The sequence below is a fragment of the Microtus oregoni genome, unplaced genomic scaffold (genome assembly GCF_018167655.1).
Source record: "Microtus oregoni isolate MIOR12 unplaced genomic scaffold, Mior012 000026F_ref0000081, whole genome shotgun sequence".
In the NCBI taxonomy this organism is placed as follows: domain Eukaryota; kingdom Metazoa; phylum Chordata; class Mammalia; order Rodentia; family Cricetidae; genus Microtus; species Microtus oregoni.
In genome coordinates, this window is record NW_024543085.1 from 32156235 (window position 1) to 32183270 (window position 27036).

The 27036-nt window shown below is 40.1% G+C and overlaps 1 protein-coding gene across 7 annotated transcripts in view; it reads right to left on the minus strand.

Moving 5' to 3' along the window:
* Window positions 1-27036, minus strand: part of Dgki (diacylglycerol kinase iota) — a 448005-nt gene that overhangs the window by 45437 nt on the left and 375532 nt on the right. For all 7 annotated transcript variants that reach the window (XM_041675727.1, XM_041675726.1, XM_041675728.1 and 4 more), the window contains one exon: window positions 10009-10034. In XM_041675727.1, the coding sequence (XP_041531661.1) occupies window positions 10009-10034 (26 nt within the window). The remainder of the gene's footprint in view (window positions 1-10008; window positions 10035-27036) is intronic.

The following is a 27036-nucleotide window of genomic DNA, read 5'->3' on the forward strand; positions in this document are numbered from 1 at the left end:
AACAGAAGTAGAATAATTGAAAAGAGTCAGGCAGTGGTGGCGCACACCTTTAATCCCAGCACTCAAGAGGCAGAGGCAGGCAGATCTCTGTGAGTTCGAGACCAGCCTGGTCTACAAGAACTAGTTCCAGAACAGGTTCCAAAGCTACAGCGAAACCCTGTCTTGAAAAACCAAAAAAGAAAAAGAAAAGTTAAAAAGAAATTAAAGGCCAGTCATACACAGGAACATAGACATCAAATAAATTATTAGCAAATGAGACCTAGTACCGTGTAAAGGAGATAAATGTGATAATCAATTTGAGTTCTTCTTGTGAATGTGATACTGGCTTCCACTGGAAAAGCCAACACCTGAGATGTATCATGTTAACAGGTGAAGGAGAACAAATAAGACGAAGAAAAGGATACTGAATGAAAGTCACTGCATGTCAAATTTGAAAACGAAAATGAAAGAAAAGACTTAAAATAGCTACAGTCAATTGCCACCACCCACACTGGGGTCACGGAGCATTAAAGCGGCAACTTAGTAGAAATTATAGATGGCATTCATCGTGGCATCGCGAGATTAGCAACGGTGCTGACTGTACCGACATCTATTCAGTTTGGCATCAGCGTGAACAGGAACAGAAAAGAACACGCAAAGCCTAACGAGAGGAGAGAGTAACGTGAAATGTCCAGTGTTTACTGACTGCGTTACCTATACAGAATTATCTCCCCACCGCGGAGATAAAGTCAGGTAAAGTCTATGATGTTAAAGGTTAACAGGAATTTTGCAAACACAAGCTTTTAAAAGTTAACTGCACGGCAGTATGGCAGCATTAAAAAAAGGAAAGAAAAGAGAAAGGAAAAAAAAGAAATTGCAACTTTAAAAATCATAATTCATGAAGTGTCATTAATGATATAAAATACCCAGAAATAGGCTAAACTGAAGATGATAAAACTATAACATACCACAGATAGCCAATTAAATGTAAAGAGAATCAACCAGGAGCCGAGGGCTTTTTTCCATAAAGACATCGCTCTTCTCCATCATGATTTAGAGACTCATGTGATATTCATGAAAAAGAATTGAAGGTTTATTTTTATCTGTGCATGTGACTTGTGTGCAGGTGACTGTGTGTGTCGGGTCTCCTGGAGCTGAGGTTGCATGCAGTGTGATCCAGGTAATATGGGGGCTGGGATCCTAGCTCAGGTCCTCTGGAAGAGCAGCCCTCCCTCTTAACTACTGAGCCAAGCCATTACTCCTCAGACACGAAATCTGAATACAGGATATGACAAATTGCTTTTCAATTTTATATAAACAAAAAAGGCCACTCTAAAAAGAACTGTGAGTTTATTCTCTATCAAACCTTAGGAACTATAACAATGTCAGAACAATTAAAACAGTGTGGTTTGGGTAGAAGATCGTGCTGGGGTTGGAGGGATGACTCAGCAGTTAGGAGTGCAGAGGACCCAGGTTCCATTCCCAGCATCCACCTGGTACTCACAAGTATCTGTAACTCAGGTTCCATGTGATCAGATGCCCTCTCTTGTCCTCTGACAGGCAGCGGGCTCACATATAGTGTGCATAAATACATGAAGACAAAATATTCATGTACATAATATAAATAAGCCTTTTAAAAATAACAGACATACTGGTCAATAAAACAAATGAGAAAATCTATTACAATATTGACATTCATTTCTTGTGACTAACCAACAGTTATCTAATTAGACTTGAAATTTACTAAATAGGAAGAAATCCATGCCCGGTACTGTAAATGCAGCCAATTACCTGTGGCTGGTGGGATCATGATCCCTACAAGAAAACCTACGACTGCTATGGTCCCAAACCAGTATAAATGCCACATGCATTCCTAATACTTATCTTTATAGCCACAGTTGAGTTTAGCTCTCATTCTTCACCAAAGAAAGTTCTCATTGCAACAGATGTAGACCGTTGCAAAACATCCACAACTGGTCAAAATGCACAGAACAACTAACTGATCATGGAGTGTTCAAGCCCAATTGATAGATCTATGACACAACCCCTACAGCTAAGGGAGCATCGCAGAAAGAACAGAAAACTTTTAAGATCCTGAGGACTAAGCCCTCTACTGCAATGTCTTCTGCATCCACAAAATCTCAATAAGCTAGCACCTAAACAAGACCCACAGAATGACAGCAGTCACTGACATGCCAACATGGATGAGGGGACTCTCACAAAGCCCTACTTCTACATGAAGACTTACTGGCAGATGCTGAGAGAGAGAATCAGTCTTCTTCAAGGATAAAGATATCCACTGGATAGGTTATCTCACCCTAAGCACTCAGCTCTAAACACATCAAAGTAAACAGACTCAGCAGGTTGTATTCATATTATATATGTATGTGTGTACATATATACAATGTGTGTATTTATACAAATAGGAACATACATATATAACAATTAAAGAAAGAAGAGGTTATGAATTTGAGAGGGAATGGGAGGGAAGAGGGAGAATTTGGGGAAGAAGGAGGGATGAAAATGATGTAAATATAGTACACACACATGAAATATCCAACAAAATAATAAAGAAAAAAAAGATTTAAGGTAGTAATGATAATTTCTCTGTGATCGACTGAAAAGTATTCCATGATAACCAAGCCCTTTGATTATTATGATATATAAAACCTTTTGCTCATATAAGTTTATGTCATATTATCAACCCAATATTTATATTGACTGGTTTATAATTTTATCTTTGAATTTTCCATAGCTTTCATTTTATAGTATTTAAACCATATGTAAGCATGTAGTTTTGCTATGTAAATTAGGCAATCTTTATCTAATAAAAGTCATTCTACTTTTAAAAAGCAGGTAATAAAATGTAAATTAAAATAAAAATAAAAAAGGGACAAGAAGACAAAACAGGCTTTATAAACCAGTGAAGAATGTAGACAATACATTAAATAGGTGTTCTACAAACTCCTCCCCCAACGGGCTGCCCATGCTCCAGTAGAAGGAACACTAAGTGATATCCTGATAGCACCAAGTGGACTCCCTGGGCTTTAAAATGAATACATGAATGTCTGAGAGAAATATGGTGGTAGGGTCCTGGAGGAGTTGGAAAAGAGTGGGGTGGGTTAGATCAAAACACATATATGCTCATATGCATTCTCAAGCAATGAAAAATCAAGCAAAAGTGCATCTTTATTTCTTATCAAACCATAAAATCAATAAAGAACACAACTATGCTTTTTTAAGAATCAATAGGGATTTTACCTTTGTGTTATACAATTCTTTAAAACATCCCAAAGACATCAACTACAGGAAAATACTAATAATTTGAAATATTTTAAAATAACGAACATCTGTCTATTGGATGAAGCCCAAAGGAACTTCAAAATGTAACCCACAAGCTGAAGAAAATTTACAACAGAGAGAAGAAAAATGTACTCATAATATTCAGAACTATGTTTATGAAATCATTAAAATACAGACAATCCAAAGGGAGAGCAGTTGGGCCAATAACAAAATGAAGCATTTCATAGACAAACAAACACAAGAGGCCTGTAACTACATGAAAAGATGCTCCACCAACGTGTAAAACCTGAGCACAATGTATAAGATACAAGGTAGCACTAACATCAGACTTGCAAATATTTTCCAATCCATTAATTTCAAACATCAGCTGGGTGGATCAAAGGAAGCTCTTCCCCACTGAAGCTGAGAGTACATGCTTGAATGACCATTTTCTCCACTTACCTGAAAAGCTGAAGATGTGTACAACTTAGCCCCTAACTACGCCATTGCCATCAAGGGTCTCAAACATTAGAGAAATTCTCACATAAGGACACCAGAGGAGTTATGGAAAAGAACATCCATAATGGTAGTATTTTCCAAAATCAAATTAAATATAAGCATTTATCAATGGCAGATTATACTCATAAATTGCTATGTATTCATACAGTAGAACACTAAACCATATGACAAATAAACAAAATGAATATGACACTCACAAAAAATGAATCACAAAAGTTTATGCAATCTGATTAAGCTTACAAAACCTATGACTGGGAGATTATTGGGCCCTAGTGGGTAATCTGTCATTACTGTCTTGTTAAGTGGTCTGGCCGTCTACAAATTTATGTTTGTACTCTTGGATTGGGTTGCTCTCAATTTGGTGAGAAAAGCTTCTTTTGCAGAGGGTAGTGGTAGATAGAGTCAAGGTGCTGAGTATGAATGACCATGAGTGCTCAGTTCTGTCTAAGCCTCAGGAGACATTGTGGAAGAAGGGGCAGAAAGAGTGTAAGATCTGGAGGGTGGGAAGGAAAGCTTGTGGAGGTTGCACATAATAGCTCATAGTAGCTGTGGTTACCTACACAAAATCTTCACAAGATCCAGCCAGTAAAGATATGGTCCTTCAAAACTCCACCCTTAACCCTTTAGCAGAGGATCTCTTGTCAGTTGGTGGCTCCTTCTAAGAAAAGGAGAGCATGGCTGTTCCCTTTATTCATATCTCATCGATGGTTACACACCTACACACCTATGGCCAGCACTACCTAATTGCACTCAGGATTATTAATTATATCAATAACAATATAAAGAAAGAGGACATGAAGTTGGGAGGGGAACAGTGGCGAGCACCAGGAAGAGCTGGAAGGAGGTAGTGGTGAGTAGCTAAGCTCAAAACACACATTGTATAAATGTATGAAAATATCAAAGAACAAATAAAACATTATTTTAAAAAATGCAAAGGTTCAAACCAAATCACAGAAAAATATATAGCCTGCTTCATCTTGTAGAGATTTAAAATAGGCAAAACCTCATTCCACACATACACATGTATGTACATACAATCACACATAAATTCACATGTGGGGTATGCACACATGAAGTAAAATAAAAAAAAATGGCATGACTGACGAGGAGGAAAATGCAATTCCTCTGAAAGGTAGGGAAGTTAATGTAGTCAGAAAGGCAGGCAGCCTGAAGAGCTCAAGTTGATTGTTTCACTTTTTGATCTGGGAAATGGCTCACAGTGGTTGTTTAGCTATTATTTGAAGTAAGTAGCTAGATTTTATACATAATAACTATTTTGGTATGCAAACGTATGTTTATATTCATGCTAGAAAAAGGATCAAGCCTAATAGTACTTTCTTGGAATCCCAGTTGCTCAGGAGGCTGAGATAGGAGGGCACAGTTCCATGCCTACCTGGGCTACAGAGTCAGTTCAAGGCCAACCTGGGTGAAATAGGACCTAGAAACAGAGCAGGGAATATGGTCTGTGATTGGGTACTTGCCTGGGATGCATAGAGGCCCTGTCTTCATTCACAATACCACACATACAAGGAAAAGAAAGGTGAGCTAAGAACTGATGAGATGGGCCAGCAGGCAGACACCTGTGGTCCAGTCTGACAACCTGAGTCCAATCCCTGCAACCCCCAGAGTAGCAGAAAAGAGCTGACACCTGCAATTGTTCTCTGGCCTCCATTTGCACCTTGAAGCATGCAGATACATACATGTATGTGCACACACACACACACACACACACACTAAATGTAAAATTGAAAACAAAAACAAAAGCCACCCAAAATAAGTTAACAAAATTTTGATATCTCATGTTCTCCTCCCTCCATCCTTCTCCCCTCCCTACTCTCCTTCTAACCTCCACCCCACACTCTCAGTTTACTCAGAAGATCTGGTCTATTGTCCCTTTCCATGTGAGGACTCACCCTCTCTGATGAGTGAATGGGCGGTGGGGTGGGGGAAGGTGGAGGGAGCAGAAGGAGGGGAGTGAGAAGAAACTGGGTTTGGTATGTAAAACATAATAGACCATTTTTAAAAAACAAAATGAAAAATGAAAAAAATGATTTTGATAACTCAAAGAGTTCTGTACGATGTAATAATATTTTTTATTGCCAGTATTATAAAGTATAGTCAACTCCAAGTCTGACCTGCAGACTTGATGCTTGTGACCACAGTCATTACAGTTTCCGGATTGGTCACGGCCATTCTTGTCAGGTATTTACTGTGGCAACAGAAATGTGAGACTACAGGGACTGTGTGTGCATGTGTGCGTGTGTGTGTGTGTGTGTAACTGTAACGGGGTGGCCACTCAGAGGCTGTTGAAGAATCAAGTAGCTTACTGGTGTTCTTTTAAGTGTCTAGCGAAGCCTTTTATGATATACTTTTTCTTTTTCTTCTTTTGTGAATTCTCTGAGTCATTTCTTTCTTTCTTTTAACAATTCCTTGACAACCTTTTTAGCTCTTTATATATTCTGGATATTAAACCTCTGCCAGATGTATAGATGGCAAAGATTCTCTCCCATTCTGCACCAGGACGTTTACTGGAAAATGCCCTTCAGGATGCTCACGTAGGTGGCGGCTCTAAGGAACAGCAGTCCAAGAGTCTTGGAAAATGAACATGCAAGGAGCAAGAAGGGACCCAAGAGCTCAGAGCTCGAGAAGCTGCCTGGGCTGGAGGAGGTGACTCCAGCCGCTGGAATGATGAAGTGTGAGCCACTAAATGGAGGGAAACTCAGAGGACAGGGCCATCCATCACTGCCAAGCTTATCTTCTGACGGAGTGGGATTCCAGCTTCCAGATGTTGCATTAAAACCTAATGCTCCCCCTGGGACTCGCATGGCAGGCTTCCCCGAAGCCTCGGTTTCACTCAGCTAACTAATTATGAGAAAATGTGACATCGGTATTTCACTTTTTCTCCTGGGACAAATCATTCCCAGCAGGAGGGAGAAGTTGTTATTTTTTATTCAGTTTTCCTTTGTCATTAAAAAGAAATTACTTACACAGCAGTAAATAAACTCTTGTTAGGCAGAAGGAACTTTCCTCCCCTCTCAAAAATTCAGTCAATTTACCTTAATGCTGACAATCATTTCTTTGTTTTCCCAGCAATGTGCTGAAGTTTTTTTTTAAAAAAAGCAAAGTTTGGATATTGAATCTGGGTTTAAATTAACTCTACCACTTAGTAGCCGTTATTTAAAGACTTGTTTCCCTGGCTATAAAGTTAGGATGACGCATGCCCTGTAGGCTGTTACCTATTAACAATGAAACAGGATAATGCGGTTTAAGTTCTGAGTAAGTGCTCAATACATTTTATCTCCTCTTCTCAAAGACCCTAATGCTGTGTTATGAACATAAAAAATAACGTATGTGCTATCTGTGCCTGGTGTCAGCAATCTTATATGAGCACTCACCCAATTCTGAACCCATTCATTCCTTGGGGACTACAAAGCAAATTATGTATTAAGCGTTTTGTTCTTTCTTAGACTGATGTAAAAATAAAGGTTTCTAGTGAAAAGTTGATGTTTATAGAGAAAGTCAAAAGAGGCAGATTTATCTTTGACGGCCATTATATTTTTAAGCTTTTCTTGGTTTCTTTCTCTTTTTTTTTTTTGACAAGAAAACTCATTATATTTCCTGTGTTGGCCCCCACATAGTAACTTTCCTGCCTCTGTCTCCTGAGTAGATGGGGTTGTGTGCACACGCCAACACACCTAACCTCCATGCTATGTGGAGCAGACATCAGCCAGTCTACATCTCCTCTCACACTGCCTGCACGGAAGAACATAACAACACAGTGTTTGAGTGCCTGTAACACACTGGAGGGTCATTTCTGCAGAAGACACGTAGATCAGCTACGAAGAGCCCCAATGCACAGACAAACAGAATCAGACAGAAAGGGTGGTGATCTCTGAAGAGAATCTGAAAGATGGGAAGCAGCAGAGCTAGCGGACTTTCTAAGTTAGATTTCTCCAAGAATGAATTTTGTTTCAGAAATAGCTGAAGGGAGCAGCTGGTACTGAAGAAAATGGGATTGCGGGTGGAAAGGGAACAAAAGAGAGCACTGAGAGGCACAGGCTTTTATAGTCTGGCTTCATAATCCATTTGCCAATGTGTCTCAGTCCTTTTAGAATAAACTGGAAAAACCTGATTCACCTCTTAGGGGTGCATCGCAATGTCATTCCAGAGTGGCGGTGTGGCACTGATGCTTTATGACAGCCACAGAAAATATTAATTCCTAAAATATATAAAGGTAAGGAAACATACAGTGTGTGCTAGATAGAAAATCATAGTGATAAAGAAACGTAAAATATTCCCTAAGCATGCACAGACTAGTCGATGATAAACAATTAGGCAGCATAGGTAAATCAGCACGCATGTTTCAACTGTTTTTAGAAGGTGCAGGAGACTAAGAGGCATAAGTATATAACGCGTTTTTGAATTCACCAAAATATAATACTCATATAAATTTGCATAATAGTCCCTCAACTAATCACATTTAATCGTTGTTAAAATACCAAGAGCAAGTTGTCTAGGCAGGGACCACCTTCCAGGTCTTCAAAGGTGCTGACATATGCTTTGAGACCCCTCCTAATCCCTAAAAATGTCCTAGTGGATTGCAGAACTTTAACTTAGAATCCTCCGCCCCCCTGTGAATAGAGGATGTACTCTTACAGACAAGAAGACAAAAGCAACCAGAGGTTATTAAGGGTAAAAATAGCCCAAAATAAAGGCAAACACACATTTCTAATTTATCATTTGGACATGGAAGCTGAAAGACTTATAAATATACAATCAAAATCCTATTCATACCAGCAACAATCAGCAAAATAGCATGCAATAACGGTTTACCATTAGGTGGTTGATTACCTAATTCGGACTTAATGGGCCTCAAGCATAATTTTCCCTACAGTTCCTCAGAGAACATGACACAACATTGTTCCAATATTAGGACAGATTTTATAAGGTAGCAGCAGGAGAGGTGTCCTGAAACTCTCTCTCCATTTCCTTAATTCATTCACTTAATAAATACATTTTTAAATGTTTTCTTTTTGTTGGATACGATATCAAAGAAATTCAGTCTGAAGAGCCAGCTAAGAAAAGCATTAGAATCGTGTGTCACGCTTAGGAAGACATATGTCACAGTCGGTGGATCAGAAAGCTTTCACTAAAGGTAAAATAAAAGTGAGTAGAAACCATGTATGTGACAGAAAGGAAGAGCCATTTCCTTCCAGGGAACAGCAAGAATGAAAGCAGGAGATGCAAAAAATAAATAATTTTTTTTTAAATAAAAGGCAGGGGATCCAGAAACTGGATAGAGTCATATGCCTGGAATGCAGGTTATCGACAGGGGAATGGGAAAAGATGGAGGCTAAAACAGTAGCAGTAGAGGGAGATGAAGATTCCATCCTTAGAGCCTACCAGACCTTGGTAAAATACAATATCAAAAAGCCAACCACAATATTTGATCTGTTGCAAAATGCCTAGCCTATATGTGAAGGATGCTATGTACACTCAGTAAACTGGAACGTGCTAATGTACAGGTGTGGGTTATGTTTATGGAATAATCTCAAAGGTCCAAGAAAGAGCCACATCAACAAGCCCTCAGCGACACCTGAATACTGATATGTGTGAAGTATCATTCTACAATACAATGAACCACTGCAGCCACCCAACAAACAATTTTGAGTGACTGTTGGAATAAGTGAGCAGAGGTTAGAGATGACATAATTAGATGTTTTGTCCTTTGAGTGAAGCGGCTGCCTCTTAAAATAAGAACAATTCACCCTGACTGAGTACCAGCTCGCTCACTGGCCAAGCAACTCCTTTTCAGACTTAGAGCACTCTCTGCCAATGGCTGTGCAGAGATGCGGCCTCACCATCTGGAAAGGACTTGGGAGATACCTCCTATAACACCTGATTTTAGAGGTGAAAAATCACATTCATAGAAAATACATGCTTACCTAAAAATTTATACATTTGTGACGGCTGAACAGAACCAGGCAGAAGATATTAAATAAAGATATTATTTCTAAAATGGTTACAACTGATTTGTAAATAATACCAAATAACAAACCCAGTTTCTGTGGATCAAGTTTTTAAAAGTGTTAGACATTTCACACTAGGAAAACTACAGAGTCAACATCTTAGAGACTTTCTTAATAATTTTCTGCTCTGACAGTGAGGAATAAGGACCAGGGACAAATTTTGACTGCATAGTTTAGGATAACAATGATATCCTCTTACCATGATCTTCTGAAGAGACTGGTGACCTAAAAAAGATAATAGAAACATGGTAAGTATTTTATGAATGATAATGATAACAGTACATAAATAATTTTACAGAAATTGCAGTGAAATTCAGTTAAGGTGCGGCCAGAGAGATGGTTCAGTGGTAAAGAGCACGTGCTATTCCTGCAGAGGACCTAGGTTTGGTACCCAGTATCCACACGGTGAATCACAGTCATCCTTAAACATAGTTCCAGATTATCTGACACCTTGTGGCCTCCATGGGTACCAGGCACACACATGACACACCCATACACACAGGCAAAACACTCAAACACATAAAATAAAAAATAACAAATAAATCTTTAAAAAAAGAGTCAGTTAAGGAGAAACTTAAGTAGGTGATGTAATGAATGTACTTGTTAAAAGGCATATTCTAGTTCATACAATTTCCATTTTATCTCAATTGGCTGAGTATTATGGGTTACTATAATGTCAGCAGCTTAGGCATGGTGGCACAGGGCTGTAACAAACATGCTTCCTCTAATATGCTGTATACTTTTCATAGCTGGCCCATCACAGTCATTAGGGTGGCAACCCATGGCAAGTGAAGATGTTGGCAAATGTAGCTAGGTAACCTATCACTGATACTCACGAGCCAAGAGAGAGCCACATTGGAGGGATGGACTAGTTGTTGAAGCAATGTTAAACAACTGGAGGACGCAGCTGCTTCCCTCGATCGACTGATGAGCACTATAACCTTTTATTATGTGAGTACACAGCAACGGGTGCACACACAGTAGTAATGGAAAGAAAATGTACACACCCATTAGTGCAAAGTGCTAACCCGCTTCAGCCTCATGGGCCTTTGCAAGTAGAATTTTGCACATGAAAGAGAGAGTCCCATGACTTGGCGGGGGGAAAAATGAGTGTTCAAGAGGCAAATAAACCAGATGAATGATGAGCAGAAATTGACAAATCACTACCCCGAGAAACAGCCAGCGTCCCCTGTTGGAGCTGATTTATGTGCCTCTTAAAGTTTCCCAGATTTTGTGCTGTCTACACACTGGTCCTTGTAGGTAATTACCTCCTGGCAATGTGGAAACACATCATACTCAGAAAAAGCAGGACTCTGCGTCCCATTTGTTGAATTGAATGGATTTCAGTACCATCAGGCTGACGTTCAGAATCCGGTACATTTTAAGGCTTTTCAAACATGATCGATCCTATTACCTTCAACTGATCTTAAGAACTGTTGGCTTCAGAGCTACCTAGGAGAAAGGGAGCTTTGGAATGAGCATTCTCAAAGCCAAAAGATGCCCAAGACATCCAACAATAGGGATACCCATATCTAGTTTAGTAGGGGAAAAATAAGTGGGGGTGTGATAAACAGAAGGTAAAATGGAATTAAAAGATGATTATAAAGCACATATATTAGAAATAATATGCACTAATAAAGTTGCATGGGGCATGAGAAGTGAGTGAGCAACAAAGGAACATCTTCACTTCTGATTTTGTTTATGAAAACTAAGCATAAATGTATTTACAATTAATTTCTGATAGAGAATGAGAACAAAGAGAAATCCATGCCCATGGCCTCCTGCATGTCCCAGGTGGGAGCCCCCGAGGCACAGTCTTTCCTGCCTTCCTGCAGAGCATTTAATACTAAATTTGAAAAAGTCCAGATGGCTCCATCAAAGTCCCACAGGGATGCATTCTAAAGTACGTCCAGGCGGCGAGGACGAACTATCCGTCTCAGAGTGTTTTGCAAGGATTAGTCATGTCGAATTTCTGTGGCTGAACGTCTCCCACACCCCAGGACTTGCAGAATCTGAAGACATATGGACTATTTCAACCCTCACCCGGCATTTCACCTTTCAGTGCAAACATCAGTAGATTATCCTTCAGAGACAGGCACGCCATCCGTTTAGGCTGGAAATGGGCATACAAGGTTTCACGGAACTCAGCTCAGGAAAGAAGAAACATCCCGCAATGAGCGAGATATGTGGTTATTTTTAGCCTAGAGGCTGAATCCCAAGGAAGGATTGTCTTTCTGACAGCCTGATAGCTGAGACACACAGGAACCCTCTCTCCTCACTCTCCCACCATGCTGGAGAGCCATGGGCCTGAACTTGCTCAATTTCCATCCATGTACATAGTCTCAGATCTAGAAGCTGCCTCACGATGTGAACTGTTACCAACACTTACTAACTCAGTGATGTAGATTCCCTCTCCATATTTTCCTAATCACTAGTAGTTATGATGATCTATAGAACATATATGGTTGGCTGTGTTTTATTGCTTGCTTGGCACTATTTACATTCTTATTCCATTCCAATTCAGAGAATTGGAAAAAAAAGACTACAGCAAAACCAAACTAAGAAGTCAAAGACTATGCTTAAAATTCATTATTCTGTTTCTTTAAACCTAAATTGTTATCATTTATGCTAAAGTCTTTAATATGCATCGATGTAACAAGTGAGTCATGTCCCCAAATGTTTGTCCCTCATGAAGTCATGAAGAAACAAAGGACAGTATTGGAAAGGTCATAATCTAGTGAAGAATAAAAAACTTGCTCATAACATAGTGCCATAATACAGAAAAATAAATGCTTATACCATAGTGAAAAGTATAACAATAAAAGAAAATGCAAGGAGTAAAAGGTTAACAATGCAGAGAGTCACGGCCCTACGAATGAAACAAACTCAGGTCAAAAGCATCTTGACCCAGCTTTAGGGAACCAATGAGAGCTCATTAAGTAAGTGAGAAAAAAATTCTAGACAGAAGCGATAGGTACATAAAACAGGCAGAACTGAAATCTCATAGACACTATCAGAAACATAAATAACTCAGTACTGCTGAAATGTACAGAAACGGCAAACCCATGGCTGGGGGAGTTAGGGCCATTCCATATGGAGCCCATAAATCTATTTTCAACTGTCTGGAATTGACTTTCCAAAATAAATACCAAAAAAAAAATAATGTTTGAAAGTCACATGCTCTGGTTTCTATTTCTGACTGACCTAAGGAGAACAGAGAGGAGATAAACTCAGGGGTTACTGTTTCACTCCCACTTCAGGAACGAGGGGTAAAAGTGTCTGTTTTTTGATTCTCTTCGAAATCCATGAAAAATAATGAGGAAGATAGAAACCAATAAAAACATCTTTTAGTAATCTAGATGTTTACAAGTTAAAGCACCACACGTGAAGAAGAGTCACCGAATAGAGGAAAAGCTGGACTACATTTCAGGAGGACAGTCATGATTATAATAAGCTGTAAACACACTCAGCAACATCGTATACTGCAAAGCCAGGGCAGAGAGCCCCGCTCTGAGCTGAGATGGTCTGCTCCAGAAGAGAGTGCTGATCCAAAAGCATCTGGAAACGAACAACCCAAAGTCAATCATCCTGCAGTGATCTACCCCAAGCCAGAGTTCTGGAAAGAATTTACCCAGTGAAAATATCATAAGTAATCAAAAAGCCACCACAGACCCACAAAAAATCCAAATGCCAAGAGGAACATACAGAAGAGATGAGGACATGAAGTTATGAATGGTTATTCAATCTGCATGACATCAAAATGGAAAAAGTGAAGAGAGCGGCGAGGTGGGAGGGAAATAGAGCCATTTGAGAATTGCAGAAAGGAATGTAATGACCAGGAAACCCATGCGGACAGAAAAGAGCAAGGTTTACCTTGCCTTTAACTAGTGCATTAGAGAGAGAGAAAAGTCTACCTGTTGCTATGGTAAAGAGAAAAGTAACATAAGAGGTAAACAATATAAAATGTCAAAACATAAAACACTTTTAAAAGTGTTCCACTATTTTATTGGTAATTTTTTATTTTTATTTATACTTAAATTAGTGCAGACATAAGGATCCCAAAATAAAAGATGTTTGGATTCTTTTTTGTTTGCTTGTTTGTTTGTTTGTTTGTTTTGAGACAGGGTGCTTTGGAGCTTGTCCTGGAATGCACTCTGTAGACTAAGCTGGCCTCGAACTCACTGAGATCTGCCTGTCTCTTCCTCCCGAGAGCTGGGATTAAAGTAAAAAGTAAAAATGCATTGAAGGCACTTTTAGGCAATATCTCAAGATGTCTTGGGGGCTGAGTTTATTCTCTAGAAAAGGGGGATTTCTACAGAAAAGCGTGACTATGCAAAATTAATAGAAGAAAGTGAAGAATGCACAACACATAGAAAGGCATGCCATACTCATGGCAATACAAGATGAGCTAGTTATTAAATACAAAAACAAAGTCATCTTTACATATATTGTAAACACTATCTTATAATTAATATAGCATCAAAAAGGATCTCAGGAAAGCAAGGCAATCTTGAGCAAAATGAACAAATCTGGAGGCATCACACTGCCAGACTTTAAAATATACTACTCTCTCCTTGACATGGCTGCATAACAAGACTGGACCAATAGCAATACCAATAGACATGCTATCTCTTCTAGCTGCTGGATTTGGTTCCTGTTCCCTGTTCATGCAGAGCGCTGTGATCTGCGAGTCTCTAAATGAATAACCCTTTATTATACTCCATTCTGAGCTAGTATGGGATTTCTGTTTAGCACCCACCTTCAGTTATTTAACACAAACTGCTCTGCCTTGAAACCATATACACACAAACAATAAAAATAAACAAGTTGTATTTATATATTTGTTCATATATACACATATACGTGTAACAATAGTAATAAAAAAGAAGCTATCCATTTGACATGAAGGGAGGGACTGGGAGGTGTTGAAGGGAGGAAAAGGATAGGGTTAAGTGATATAATTTACTTTAATTTAAATGTATAAGAATAAATTTAAGGAGAAAAAACTCCTTACAAAGATAGAGTAACCAAAACAGCATGTAATCTCTACATAAACAGATAGACAAACCCAGAAATGGAACAGAATAAGAATAAAGATCATAAGTAAAGACACATAGTTCACCTCACTGGTTTACTACAAAGGCACCAAGAACACCCAATAAGAAAATGAGCCTTCAGCAAGTGACTCTGGGAGAACCAGAAATCTGCATGCAAAAGAATGAAATTAGATTATTTCCTTATATACAAGAGTCAACTCAATTTCCCATAAATGTACAACTAGTATGTGTTTAATTAAAAATAAAACCAACATAGCCGGGCGGTGGTGGCGCACGCCTTTAATCCCAGCACTCGGGAGGCAGAGGCAGGCGGATCTCTGTGAGTTCGAGACCAGCCTGGTCTACAAGAGCTAGTTCCAGGACAGGCTCCAAAACCACAGAGAAACCCTGTCTCGAAAAACCAAAAAAAAAAAAAAAAAAACCAACACTAATAGATTAAAAACTTATATAAGGTCCCCAAATCACACAATTACTAGGAAAAGAATTAATAAAAGTATCACGACAGTGGCATGAACAACATTGTCTGGATAGACCTTGAAAGCGATAGAAACAGAAGCAAAGACAAATGCAATTCTATCACACTGAAAGATTCCTGCAACAGCAAAGAAAGCAATTGAAAGGGATAAAATATGCAATATATAATGAAAAATGATAGCACAAAAGAATCAATCAAGCAAAAGATCACAACTAACATTTCCCAAAAGACACAAATGACAGAAACAAACAAACTGCTCAGAATCATGTCATCCAGAAAATGGAAGCCCAAAGCCAAAACCATGTGCTGTGGGAAATGCTCTTGTACACTGTAAAGATTTGAGACTCATATTGGTTTAATAAAATGCTGATTGGCCAGTAGCCTGGCAGGAAGTATAGGTAGGGCAACCAGACTAAGAGAATTCTGGGAAGAGGAAAGGCTCAGTCTGCAGTCGCCACCCAAATGCGGAGGAAGTAAGATAAAAAAAAAAAAAATCTGCACTGTGCACTGAGAAAAGGTATCAAGCCATGTGGCTAAACATAGACAAGAATTATGGATTAATTTAAGTTGTAAGAGTTAATTAATAATAAGCCTTAGCTAATACGACAGTTTATAATTAATATAAGCCTCTGTGTATTTCTTTGAGACTGAATGACTGTAAGACCAGGTGGGACAGAAACTTCCATCTACAACCATATCTTACTCCTGTTAGAGTGGCCATCATCATCAAAACATTCAAATAATAATAATGATGGCAAGAATGGAGGGAGAGAACCCTTGCATGCTCTTGACTGGAATAACAGTTCACAAGGCCAAAACCCACATTTAGGGAGGTTACCAGGCTGTTTGGAGGGATCTTTAGTAAAGAACATGATCCACAATTGGTCAACTACAAAGAATAAGTAACCATGCTGTGCACAGCCCCACTGAGTACATCTATAATGCAACTCTTATACTGAAGACTCAACAATGCAACTCCTATAATAAAGACTCAGGGACACTGCAGAAAAAGATCCACAATAATTGCAAGAACCATAGGATCAGAACAATTTCTGCTGGTCAGTGCCTCTAGCCATGTCAGAGAAGATCCAGAGAAACAGCACTGTTTTATGTATAGGATCATGACATTAACTAGTATATCTTTTTATTTTAATTTGTATTTAAACTAACAAAGACTAGGGATCCTAAAACAAAAGATGTTTGAATTCTCCAAGCAATCATTTAAAAAAAAACAAAAAACAAAGGCAAATCTGTGTTAAAGCTGTAGGTAATATTTCTAGACTTTTGTTTTTGTTTTCTTTTTTTTTGTTTTTTTTGTTTTTGTTTTTGAGACAGGGTTTCTCTATGTAGCCCTGGCTGTCCTAGAACTAACTGTAGACTAAGCTGGCTTTGAAGTCACAGAGATCTCCTGCCTCTGCCTCCCAAGTGCTAGAATTAAAGGCATGTGCCACCAGACATCTCTAGACTTCTCATGGACTGCATTTATTCTCTGAAATCAAGGTTTTCACCAGGAGAGTGTAAATATATGAAATTATCTAACTATATCAGTGCTTCTCAATCTTCCTAATGCTGAGATTCTTTAATATAGTTCCTCATGTTATGGTGACTTCCAACCATAAAAGTATTTCTTTGCTACTTTATAACTGCAATTTTGGTATGAATTGTTATGAATCATAATGTAAATATCTGATATGCAAGATATTTGATATGTGACACCTGTGAAAGGGTCATTATACTCGCAAAGGGGTTGTGAGCCACAGATTGAGAACCACTAAACTATATGCTTTTGTGATGTATCATTATACTAAACTCTATACAATTATTTTACACTATAAGAATCTGAGAGAATGAGACCTAAGGCACATACTGACCATGGGATCCTATATTGGACAGTGCTGTATCTAGACTCTGACAGTCATAAGGCACAAGATCAAAGACCATTCTCAAACTGCCATCTATCCACAATTTCCATTCACAACCTCCTGCTTTTCATGTAGGTCAGCCATAGGCCTAAGGACACTGAAAACTTCATGTTCAATTTCCTACGAGCAAGGAGACAAGATATAACAGCAAAAGTGCGTTCAACATGAAGGGACAAGTTCTTAAAAAGTGTGGTACCTCCTATGCCATTTCCTCACTGCCCATCAGTGAACTCAGAGCTCAAGTAATAGATGTCATGGCTATTCTAGTCTTTTAACCTTGCATAATGTTTTGCAATAGGCTTTGGAGATGTGCATTTGTGGCAGCTCCCACGAGTTGCTCTAAATCTGTAAGATTTATAAAATTCTATATTTTAACGACACTATCTTAATTCTTTTTTTAAGTCTCAACACAGTGTTCCACTTTCCTCTCATCTCATGGCTTTCATTTAATAGCATCCATGGTTTTTCTCCTTGGTCCTTCCTTTATGGTATCTGCATCATTTCCTTCCTTAGAAACTGGATGTCAAAGAGAACAGAAGAGGTGAGTCCTAAGATCCTACCTACATATTCTTTAACTTTTTGAAAAGAATTATCTACAAAATAATGCTTATTTTCCTTCCCAGAATTCCCAAGATACATACTTAGCCATCACAATGCTGGGAGACCATAAGAATGATGGGGCCACCACACTGAGAGGAGCTTTAAAAAAACATGCAAGATAGGTATGAAAGCCTAGTTGAGACACAGAGTAGAAATTATATTCTGACAATACTGAGATATTCTTCTAAGACAATTGACAGTAGATGGGGTAGAAGAACTCCGGGATATTTATAGGCACAGACTTGCCCAGTACGGCAAAATTATAACAGAAATACAGCAGCCGCTCTAGGTGAGGTGGCACCTGTACTGACTCTACACACTGCTCAGCACACTGTGAGTAAATAAACCAGTCTTAGTGGTAAGAGCCCCATCGGGGAATAAAGCAGAGAATAAAACAGCACACATGCCCATGTACAGAGAGCTATTGTGTGCATGGATTTTACTAATGTTCCTTTCTTGTGATGCCTTTGCTCTTCACCTTCCAGGTGAGGACTATAGCTAACAAAGTCATTTCTATAAGACTGGGGTGATTACACATCCTATTCAGTGAACGTCTTTATTCCCATCACTCAGGAGACGGAGGGCAAACAGATCTCTGTGAGTTTCAGGACAGCCAGGACTGCTACACAAAGAAACCTTATCTCAAAAAACCAATACATACATACATACATACATACATACATACATACATACATACATGGAGAAGCTTCTTGTCTGTCTTATCAACTTCGCATTTTTTTGCCCAACCCATTCTTTTTCTTCTTCTTTTTCCTGACTACAGCGCCTCAGAACTTCCTGGCCTCTCTTCATCTATACTCCTCATACTTTGGTAGAATGTAACTTTTTGTAGTAAAGCCCACCACATAGGAACACTCTGTTCCCATTGTAAATTTTCAGGCATATCTGAGCATGGTCACTTGGTGTCATTCTTAAGAGAGTATTCTGGCTCCCAGTGAGACACCTAAGAAGTCTCAAATGGAAACCAATTCCCCACGGTACACTCCTTTCAGGCACATTTTCAAGCTCCGTTTTATTGCTAGGGAAATGCCATCTCTGTTTTTCTGTTACCTGTGTAAGGGTGCTGTACAGACACACAGCAGTGTTCAGAACCTGGGCAAGAATCTCCATTTAAACCCAGGAAACCTAGGTGTGGTTTGGTGTGCTTTGAAAGTGAACTATAGATTCTTATCTCAAAGCAAACAGCTTTCCTTGTTTGAGCTTCTTCCATCAAACCCTAGAGCACAGCACTTCTTGAGATCACAGCGAGGACTTGGTGAGAAACAGTCAGGCAGTGAATTCAAGGGCAAATTTTGCCACCTTCATTCACTCTGGTCCCAGAGCATCTACAATTAAGAAAAATGGGACCAAAAAAAATTTTTTTTTTGCATTGAGAATCTCCGTCAACTACATAAACCCATCTTTGTGTCTTCTTGGCTTTTGTTCCATCTAATTATCTCATTTCTCTGAGACAATGGACAAAGCATAGACCATAAAAGAACAGTCGAGAAGGAGAGCAAGGATGAAAGCTAAGCACCACACAAAGTGGCTTTGAGAGGAATGAGACAAGCACACTCTATTCAAGTGGTCACAAACCCCTTCAGGGACAGCCAGAGGCCTCAAAGGTAACATTCACTCCCAACTCAGGGGAAGGGCAGAGAAGAGGGCAGTGGGGTGGGGAACACAGAGGTGGGCATTGTCATGGAGGCAAAAGTCCCAAGCTGCGTGTCACAAACCCTGATGAGCCCTTCATCTGAAGTGAATATCCACTCCTTTGTTTCCCTTCTCATTACAACTCCATTTTTAAGACTGTCTGTACAAATACGCCCAAGGATGGCCCCTGTCGGAGCTGTGTTTGAAATACAGTGTTTATTTTTAAAATAGATTCTTGTGTTGACATATATTAGGCTTTTTTAAAAAAATAGCAATTTCACCACTAGCTTGTACAATCTGCTTTTTCCTGTTGAATACCATTCCTGTTTGTAGCAGGCCCTGCGCCCTTTGAGTTGAAATGTTACTGCCACCTACCGTTCTTTTCCAGCAATGTAAACAAAATGAGAAAGGAGTTTCTTCAAAGTGAAGGGATGAGGAGGAATGGAGAAAAGTGGGCCTTCAGCACAGGAAGCAATAGATAAAAGAAAGAGGCAGAGTTAGGTTTACCTGCTTATTCAATATGGAAACCTGACCACCAGACAACATGTGAGCATTTTAAATCTGTGAGGACTTAGTGCAAGAATCAATCTTTGCAAAAGAAAAACATTTGTTAGAGCACTTCTTAAAAGGGGGGAAATGAAACAGAAAAGATCCAACCAAAGGAGACACACCCACAGGAACCAGGGTGGCAGCCTTCAGAAGCGCTTGGGAAGCCCCTAACTAAGTTCAGGTTGAGATAAAATCCATTTCCATTTTGGGGATATGTAGGTTATTTTTAAATTATATTACATTTATTTGGGTTGATGGGAGGTTGCTGTATACACACAGAAGTAGAAGACAGCTTGGGTGAGTTGGTTTCCTCCTTGCACTGTGTGGGTTCCAGGGATAAAATTCAAGTCCTCGGGCCTGGCAGCATGTACTTTTACCCAGTGAACTACCTCACTGGTCCTTGAGAAGTTTTTAAAAGCACACATCATAAAACCATGAAGCTCTGGTCTGTGAAGGCCAGCTGAGGGCGTCAGGATTAGCACTTGAAGCTTCTGAGAAAGGCCAGTCATCTCACACAGTCATGAGGAGGATGCTTCATATCTATGCTGGGGTGTCCAGTAATTGAGAAAGCCTCATCCAGCTAATGATGAAGTTCAAGTAAAGACTCGGAACCCAGTTGTAAAATACAGAGAAAAAAATAATAGGTATACGACCATTAAGTTTTGGTTCTCTTCTTAAAGAGTTCTCCTAGGGAATTGAAGCTTCCTGTCCCACCCTCTCCTTAGGAGACAATGTCCACTGGAGTGGGAATCCTGATCTGAGAAGCCACTACCTCCCCCCAATCCTTCTATGTTCAAGAACGCCGAGGTCTCTCCATCATATACCACAACCATCCACAAAAGATAGAGTTAAAGACCTCAGTAACAACGACGGCAGGTCAGCAAAGTGCCCACAGATTCTCTGAGAAGAAACGGGTTGTTTGCCCAGCATTGTGAAGAACTCAGCTCCATTCTCCTATGAGAGATGCTCAGAATATTTGCCCAGCACTTTCTAGAAACCCGAGGAGGGGATGAGACTGACCGCCCACCGAGAGGGAAAGAAAGGCAAGTCTGGGTACCAGCTGGAACACTGTGGTGGCCTTGAGGGCACAGTATGTACTATGTGGTGTGAAGTGTGGAGTGTGTACTGCGTGGCATTGCGTGAGGAATCAGAAACTCAGAAAGAGAGAAGCACAGTCTCCATCTCCCTAATTTTAAATTGGGGTCTCTCTCTCTTATACAGATAGCTGTCTCCCACTCTTCAAAATTGGGGGCTCAAGTGTCACAAGCGTCCTCACCAGGAATCCCACTCTCTAAGCCCCTTCTTCCTATTTCCAGGAGTGACTCACACACCTGAACGTGTGTGTCCCGGACCACACACCCGAATGTGTCCCCACCCCAAACACGCATCGCTGGGATGCACGGACAGTTATTTTAGAACTGTTTTGAAAATGACTGCTACCCATTCTCTATATCCGTTTGCTGCAATGACTTCCAAAGGCAAATTCACAGAGAAAACCAGAGTTAGGGAAAAGTCTGAGGAAGCCTGAGGAAGCGGCAGCTGAACTAGCGGGTTTTTGTGGGGTCGAGTACGAGGGAGGAGGGAAGGTCGCCAGAACTTTGAAGCAGGCCTTAGCATAGGAAACTCTGGACTCTGAGAACACAGGCAAACAGAAGGATGGGTGGGACCCAACTACACCGGGGTGCCTGAAGGCCTCCCTGCTCCCCTAGCATTGCTTCATCCACATGCCCTGAGGGACCGTCCCTTCTCTGTGGAGACAAAGGGTAGAACTAGGCCAGTGAGCTGGCTGCTCACTAACACTGAGGGGAGGGAAGGATGAAAGAAGCAGCTTGAAGGCTTCCTCCCAGCTCTGATTTGTAGCAGAAATACTTCATGGCACAGGCAGAGACAAAGAAATCACATTTAACACAGTTATGGCCCCTGTAGGATGGTCGGAAATAGCCCCGATTCTGAGTGGTCATTCCTACATTCCCTTCTGTTGCCTGAGCATCCTATTGCTATGTCCAGTGATGTGGTAGAAATCCCAAGGTATTGGGGCTCCCAAGGGTGTAGCTCTTGGAAGAATGAACTGACAGATGACTCAGTGCTGGGTTTTGTTCCCTTTCAGAGAAAGAGAGATAACTGTTTTGGACCCCACTGAACTGTGCTTGCTTTTCTCATAGTATGGGTGCCGCCCCAGAATTCTCTAAAGGGTTATTAATAACCCCAAATAAAGAACTTAGCCTTTGGGAAAAGAGCACTATCAGTTGGTAGAACTAGCATCCCTTGTATGGATGGTCACTTGTTTTAGTTTGGACATTATCCTCCCTAGGCTGTATTCCTACTCCATTTATCAAACTGATGAGAGCCAATACCATCCTGTCACAATGAGGCCCTCAGGGATGATCTGGCAACTGGATTAAAGAGAGGTGACTTACAAAAACCCATGACATGGAGCACCTGCTACAGGCACAGGGCTGCTTTCAGGGGAGATAAGACAGGCTGTGCACAGAGCCTCCACTTTTAGCACATTCTTGCAATCTCTCTCTCTCTGTTGCTCTCTCTATCTCTGAGTCTGTGTGTGTGTCTTACTCTCCGTCTCTTTCTCTCTCTCTGTATTGGCCAAACAGCATTCCAGATTCTGCATGCAGGCAGAAGTTAACACCATCTAGTTTTAAATGGCACTGAAGCAGCTTCGTCACAAAAAAAAAATCTCTAACATTTTGCTTCTCGTAATGCCTGGAAGCAAACTGTTATGGAAGACATTATCTCTGCTCTGATTTTAATCATTATTTACGTAATCAAAATGTTTTTACTTATTTTTATTTTATGTGCATGAGTATTTTCTTGAATATATGTCTGTATGCTACAAACATGTAGTGCCCACGGAGGCTGGATGGTTTTTGAATCCCCTAGGACTGGAGTTACAGAAGGTTGTGAGCCACTGTGTGGGCACTGGGATGGAAATTAATCTTCTAGCAGTCTGAGCTCTTAACCAAAAGCTACCTTTCCATCCCCTCTGCTGTGGTTTTTGAAGGTTATTTTTACCAGTCCCCTGGAGTGCCTGTCTACTGTCCCCAGCCTACTTGGTAAGCTGAGAAGAAGCCATGAGCCTTCTGCATGTAAGGGTCCCACACTTTGTCTTGCTCAGACATTCTCTTGTCTCTTTTGGTTAGATCCACTTATAAATGTCTGGGAGTCTGTACATGCAGAATCTTTATTTTTAATTTTTGAGTTCGAGACCAGCCTGGTCTACAAGAGCTAGTAGTTCCAGGACAGGCTCCAAAACCACAGAGAAACCCTGTCTCAAAAAACCAAAAAAAAAAAAAAAAAAAAAAAAACAAAAAACAATTTTTTTTAAATTTATTTATTTATTAAAGATTTCTGTCTCTTCCCCGCCACCACCTCCCATTTCCCTCCCCTTCCCCCAATTAAGCCCCCCCTCCTCAGCCTGAAAAGCAATCAGGGTTCCCTGTCCTGTGGGAAGTCCAAGGAACCCCCACCTCCATCCAGGTCTAGTAAGTTGAGCATCCAAACTGCCTAGGCTCCCAAAAAGCAGCAGGATCAAAAACCCATTGCCATTGTTCTTGAGTTCTCAGTAGTCCTCATTGTCCGCTATGTTCAGAGAGTCCGGTTTTATCCCAGGCTTTTCCAGACCCAGGCCAGCTGACCTTGATGAGTTCCTAGTAGAACATCCCCATTGTCTCAGTGTGTGGGTGCACCCACCCCTCGCGGTCCTGAGTTCCCTGCTCGTGCTCTCTCTCCTTCTGCTCCTGATTTGGACCTTGAGATTTATGTCCAGTGCTCCAATGTGGGTCTCTGTTTCTGTCTCCTTTCATCGCCTGCTGAAGGTTAATATTCAGGAGGATGCCTATATGGTTTTCTTTGGGTTCTCCTTATTTAGCTTCTCTAGGATCACTAATTATAAGCTCAATGTCCTTGGTTTATGGCTAGAAATCAAATATGAGTGAGTACATCACATGTTCCTCTTTTTCTATTTCCATCCATTTGCATGCAAAATTCAAGAAGCCCTTGTTTTTTACTGCTGAGTAGTACTCTAATATGTATATATTCCATACTTTCTTCATCCATTCTTCCATTGAAGGGCATCTAGGTTGTTTCCAGGTTCTGGCTATCACAAACAATGCTGCTATGAATATCATAGAGCATATACTTTTGTTGTATGATAAGGCCTCTCTTGGGTATATTCCCAAGAGTGGTATTGCTGGGTCCAGGGGTAAGTTGATCCCAAATTTCCTGAGAAACCGCCACACTGCTTTCCAAAGTGGTTGCACAAGTTTGCATTCCCACCAGCAATGGATGAGTGTACCCCTTTCTCCACAACCTCTCCAACAAAGGCTATCATTGGTGTTTTTGATTTTAGCCATTCTGACAGGTGTAAGATGGTATCTTAAAGTTGTCTTGATTTGCATTTCCCTGATCGCTAAGGAAGTTGAGCATGACCTTAAGTGTCTTTTGGCCATTTGAAGTTCTTCTGTTGAGAATTCTCTGTTCAGCTCAATGCCCCATTTTATAATTGGGTTGATTAGCCTTTTACGGTCTAGTTTCTTGAGATCTTTATATATTTTGGAGATCAGACCTTTGTCAGTTGCGGGGTTGGTGAAGATCTTCTCCCAGTCAGTGGGTTGCCTTTTTGTCTTAGTGACAGTGTCCCTTGCTTTACAGAAGCTTCTCAGTCTCAGGAGGTCCCATTTATTCAATGAGGTCCTTAGTGTCTGTCCTGCTGGGGTTATACGTAGGAAGTGGTCTCCTGTGCCCATGTGTTGTAGAGTACTTCCCACTTTCTCTTCTATCAGGTTCAGTGTGTTCAGACTGATATTGAGGTCTTTAATCCATTTGGACTTGAGTTTTGTGCATGGTGATAGATATGGATCTATTTTCATTCTTCTACAGGTTGACACCCAGTTTTGCCAGCACAATTTGTTGAAGATGCTCTCTTTTTTCCATTGTATACTTTTAGCTCCTTTATCGAAAATCAGGTGTTCATAGGTTTGTGGGTTAATGTCATGGTCTTCTATTCGATTCCATTGGTCGACTTCTCTGTTTTTATGCCAATACCAAGCTGTTTTCAATACTGTAGCTCTGTAATAGAGATTGAAGTCAGGGATGGTAATGCCTCCAGACGATGCTTTGTTGTATATGATTGTTTTGGCTATCCTGGGTTTTTTATTTTTCCATATAAAGTTGATTATTGTCTTCTCCAGATCTGTGAAGAATTTTGATGGGGATTGCATTGAATCTATAGATTGCTTTTGGTAGAATTGCCATTTTTACTATGTTGATCCTCCCAATCCAGGAGCAAGGGAGATCCTTCCATTTTCTGGTGTCCTCTTCAATTTCTTTCTTCAAAGACTTAAAGTTCTTGTCAAATAGATCTTTCACATCCTTGGTCAGAGTTACCCCAAGATGTTTTATGCTATTTGTGGCTATCGTGAAAGGTGATGCTTCTCTGATTTCCCTCTCTGCTTCCTTATCCTTAGTGTATAGGAAGGCAACTGATTTTTTGGAGTTGATCTTGTATCCTGCCACATTACCAAAGGTGTTTATCAGCTGTAGGAGTTCTTTGGTAGAGTTTTGGGGTCGCTTATGTATACTATCATATCATCTGCAAATAACGAAAGCTTAACTTCTTCCTTTCCAATATGAATCCCCTTGATCCCCTTATGTTGTCTTATTGCTATTGCTAGAACTTCAAGCACTATATTGAAGAGGTATGGAGAGAGTGGACAGCCTTGTCGTGTTCCTGATTTTGGTGGGATGGCTTTGAGTTTTTCTCCATTTAATTTAATGTTAGCTGTTGGCTTGCTGTAAATAGCTTTTATTTTATTTAGGTATGACCCTTGTATCCCTAATCTCTCCAAGACTTTTATCATAAAGGGGTGTTGAATTTTGTCAAATGCTTTTTCAGCATCTAATGAAATGATCATATGTTTTTTTTTTCTTTCAGTTTATTTATATGGTGGATTACATTGATAGATTTTCGTATGTTGAACCAGCCCTGCATCTCTGGAGGGGTAAACCGATCAGACTTACACCTGATTTCTCTATGGAAACAATGAAATCCAGAAGGTCCTGGATAGAAGTACTGCAGAAGCTAAGAGACCATGGATGCAAGCCCAGACTACTATACCCAGCCAAGCTTTCATTCACTATAAATGGAGAAAACAAGACATTCCAGGATAAGAACAAATTTAAACAATACATAGCCATGAATCCAGCCCTACAGAAAATAATAGAAGGAAAATCGCAACCCAAGGAATCCAACATTGCCAACACTGCCTACAATAACAGAGGCATCTAGCGACCCTTCACTAGTACAACTCAAAGAAGGGAGACACACAAATTCTACTTCCAAAAACAAGAAGAATATCCGGCGTAAACAACCACTGGTCATTAATATCACTTAATATTAATGGTCTCAAGTCACCTATAAAAAGGCACAGGCTAAGAGATTGGATACGAAAACAGGATCCAACATTCTGCTGTTTGCAAGAAACACATCTCAACCACAAAGACAGGCATCTACTCAGAGTAAAGGGTTGGGAAAAGGTCTTTCAAGCAAATGGTCCTAAGAAAAAAGCAGGTGTGGCCATATTAATTTCTAACAAAACTGACTTCAAACTAAAATCAATCAGAAGAGATCGAGATGGACACTTTATACTCATAACAGGAACAATTTGTCAGGATGACGTCTCAATCCTGAATATTTACGCCCCTAATATAAAAGCACCCACTTATGAAAAAGAAATATTACTAAAACTCAAGGCAGACATCAAACCACACACACTAGTAGTAGGAGATTTCAATATACCTCTCTCAGCAATGGACAGGTCAATCAGACAGAAACCTAATAGAGAAGTAAGAGAACTACTGGAGGTAATGAAGCAAATGGACTTAACAGACATCTATAGAACATTCCACCCAAATAGGAAAGAATATACCTTCTTCTCTGCAGCTCATGGAACCTTCTCAAA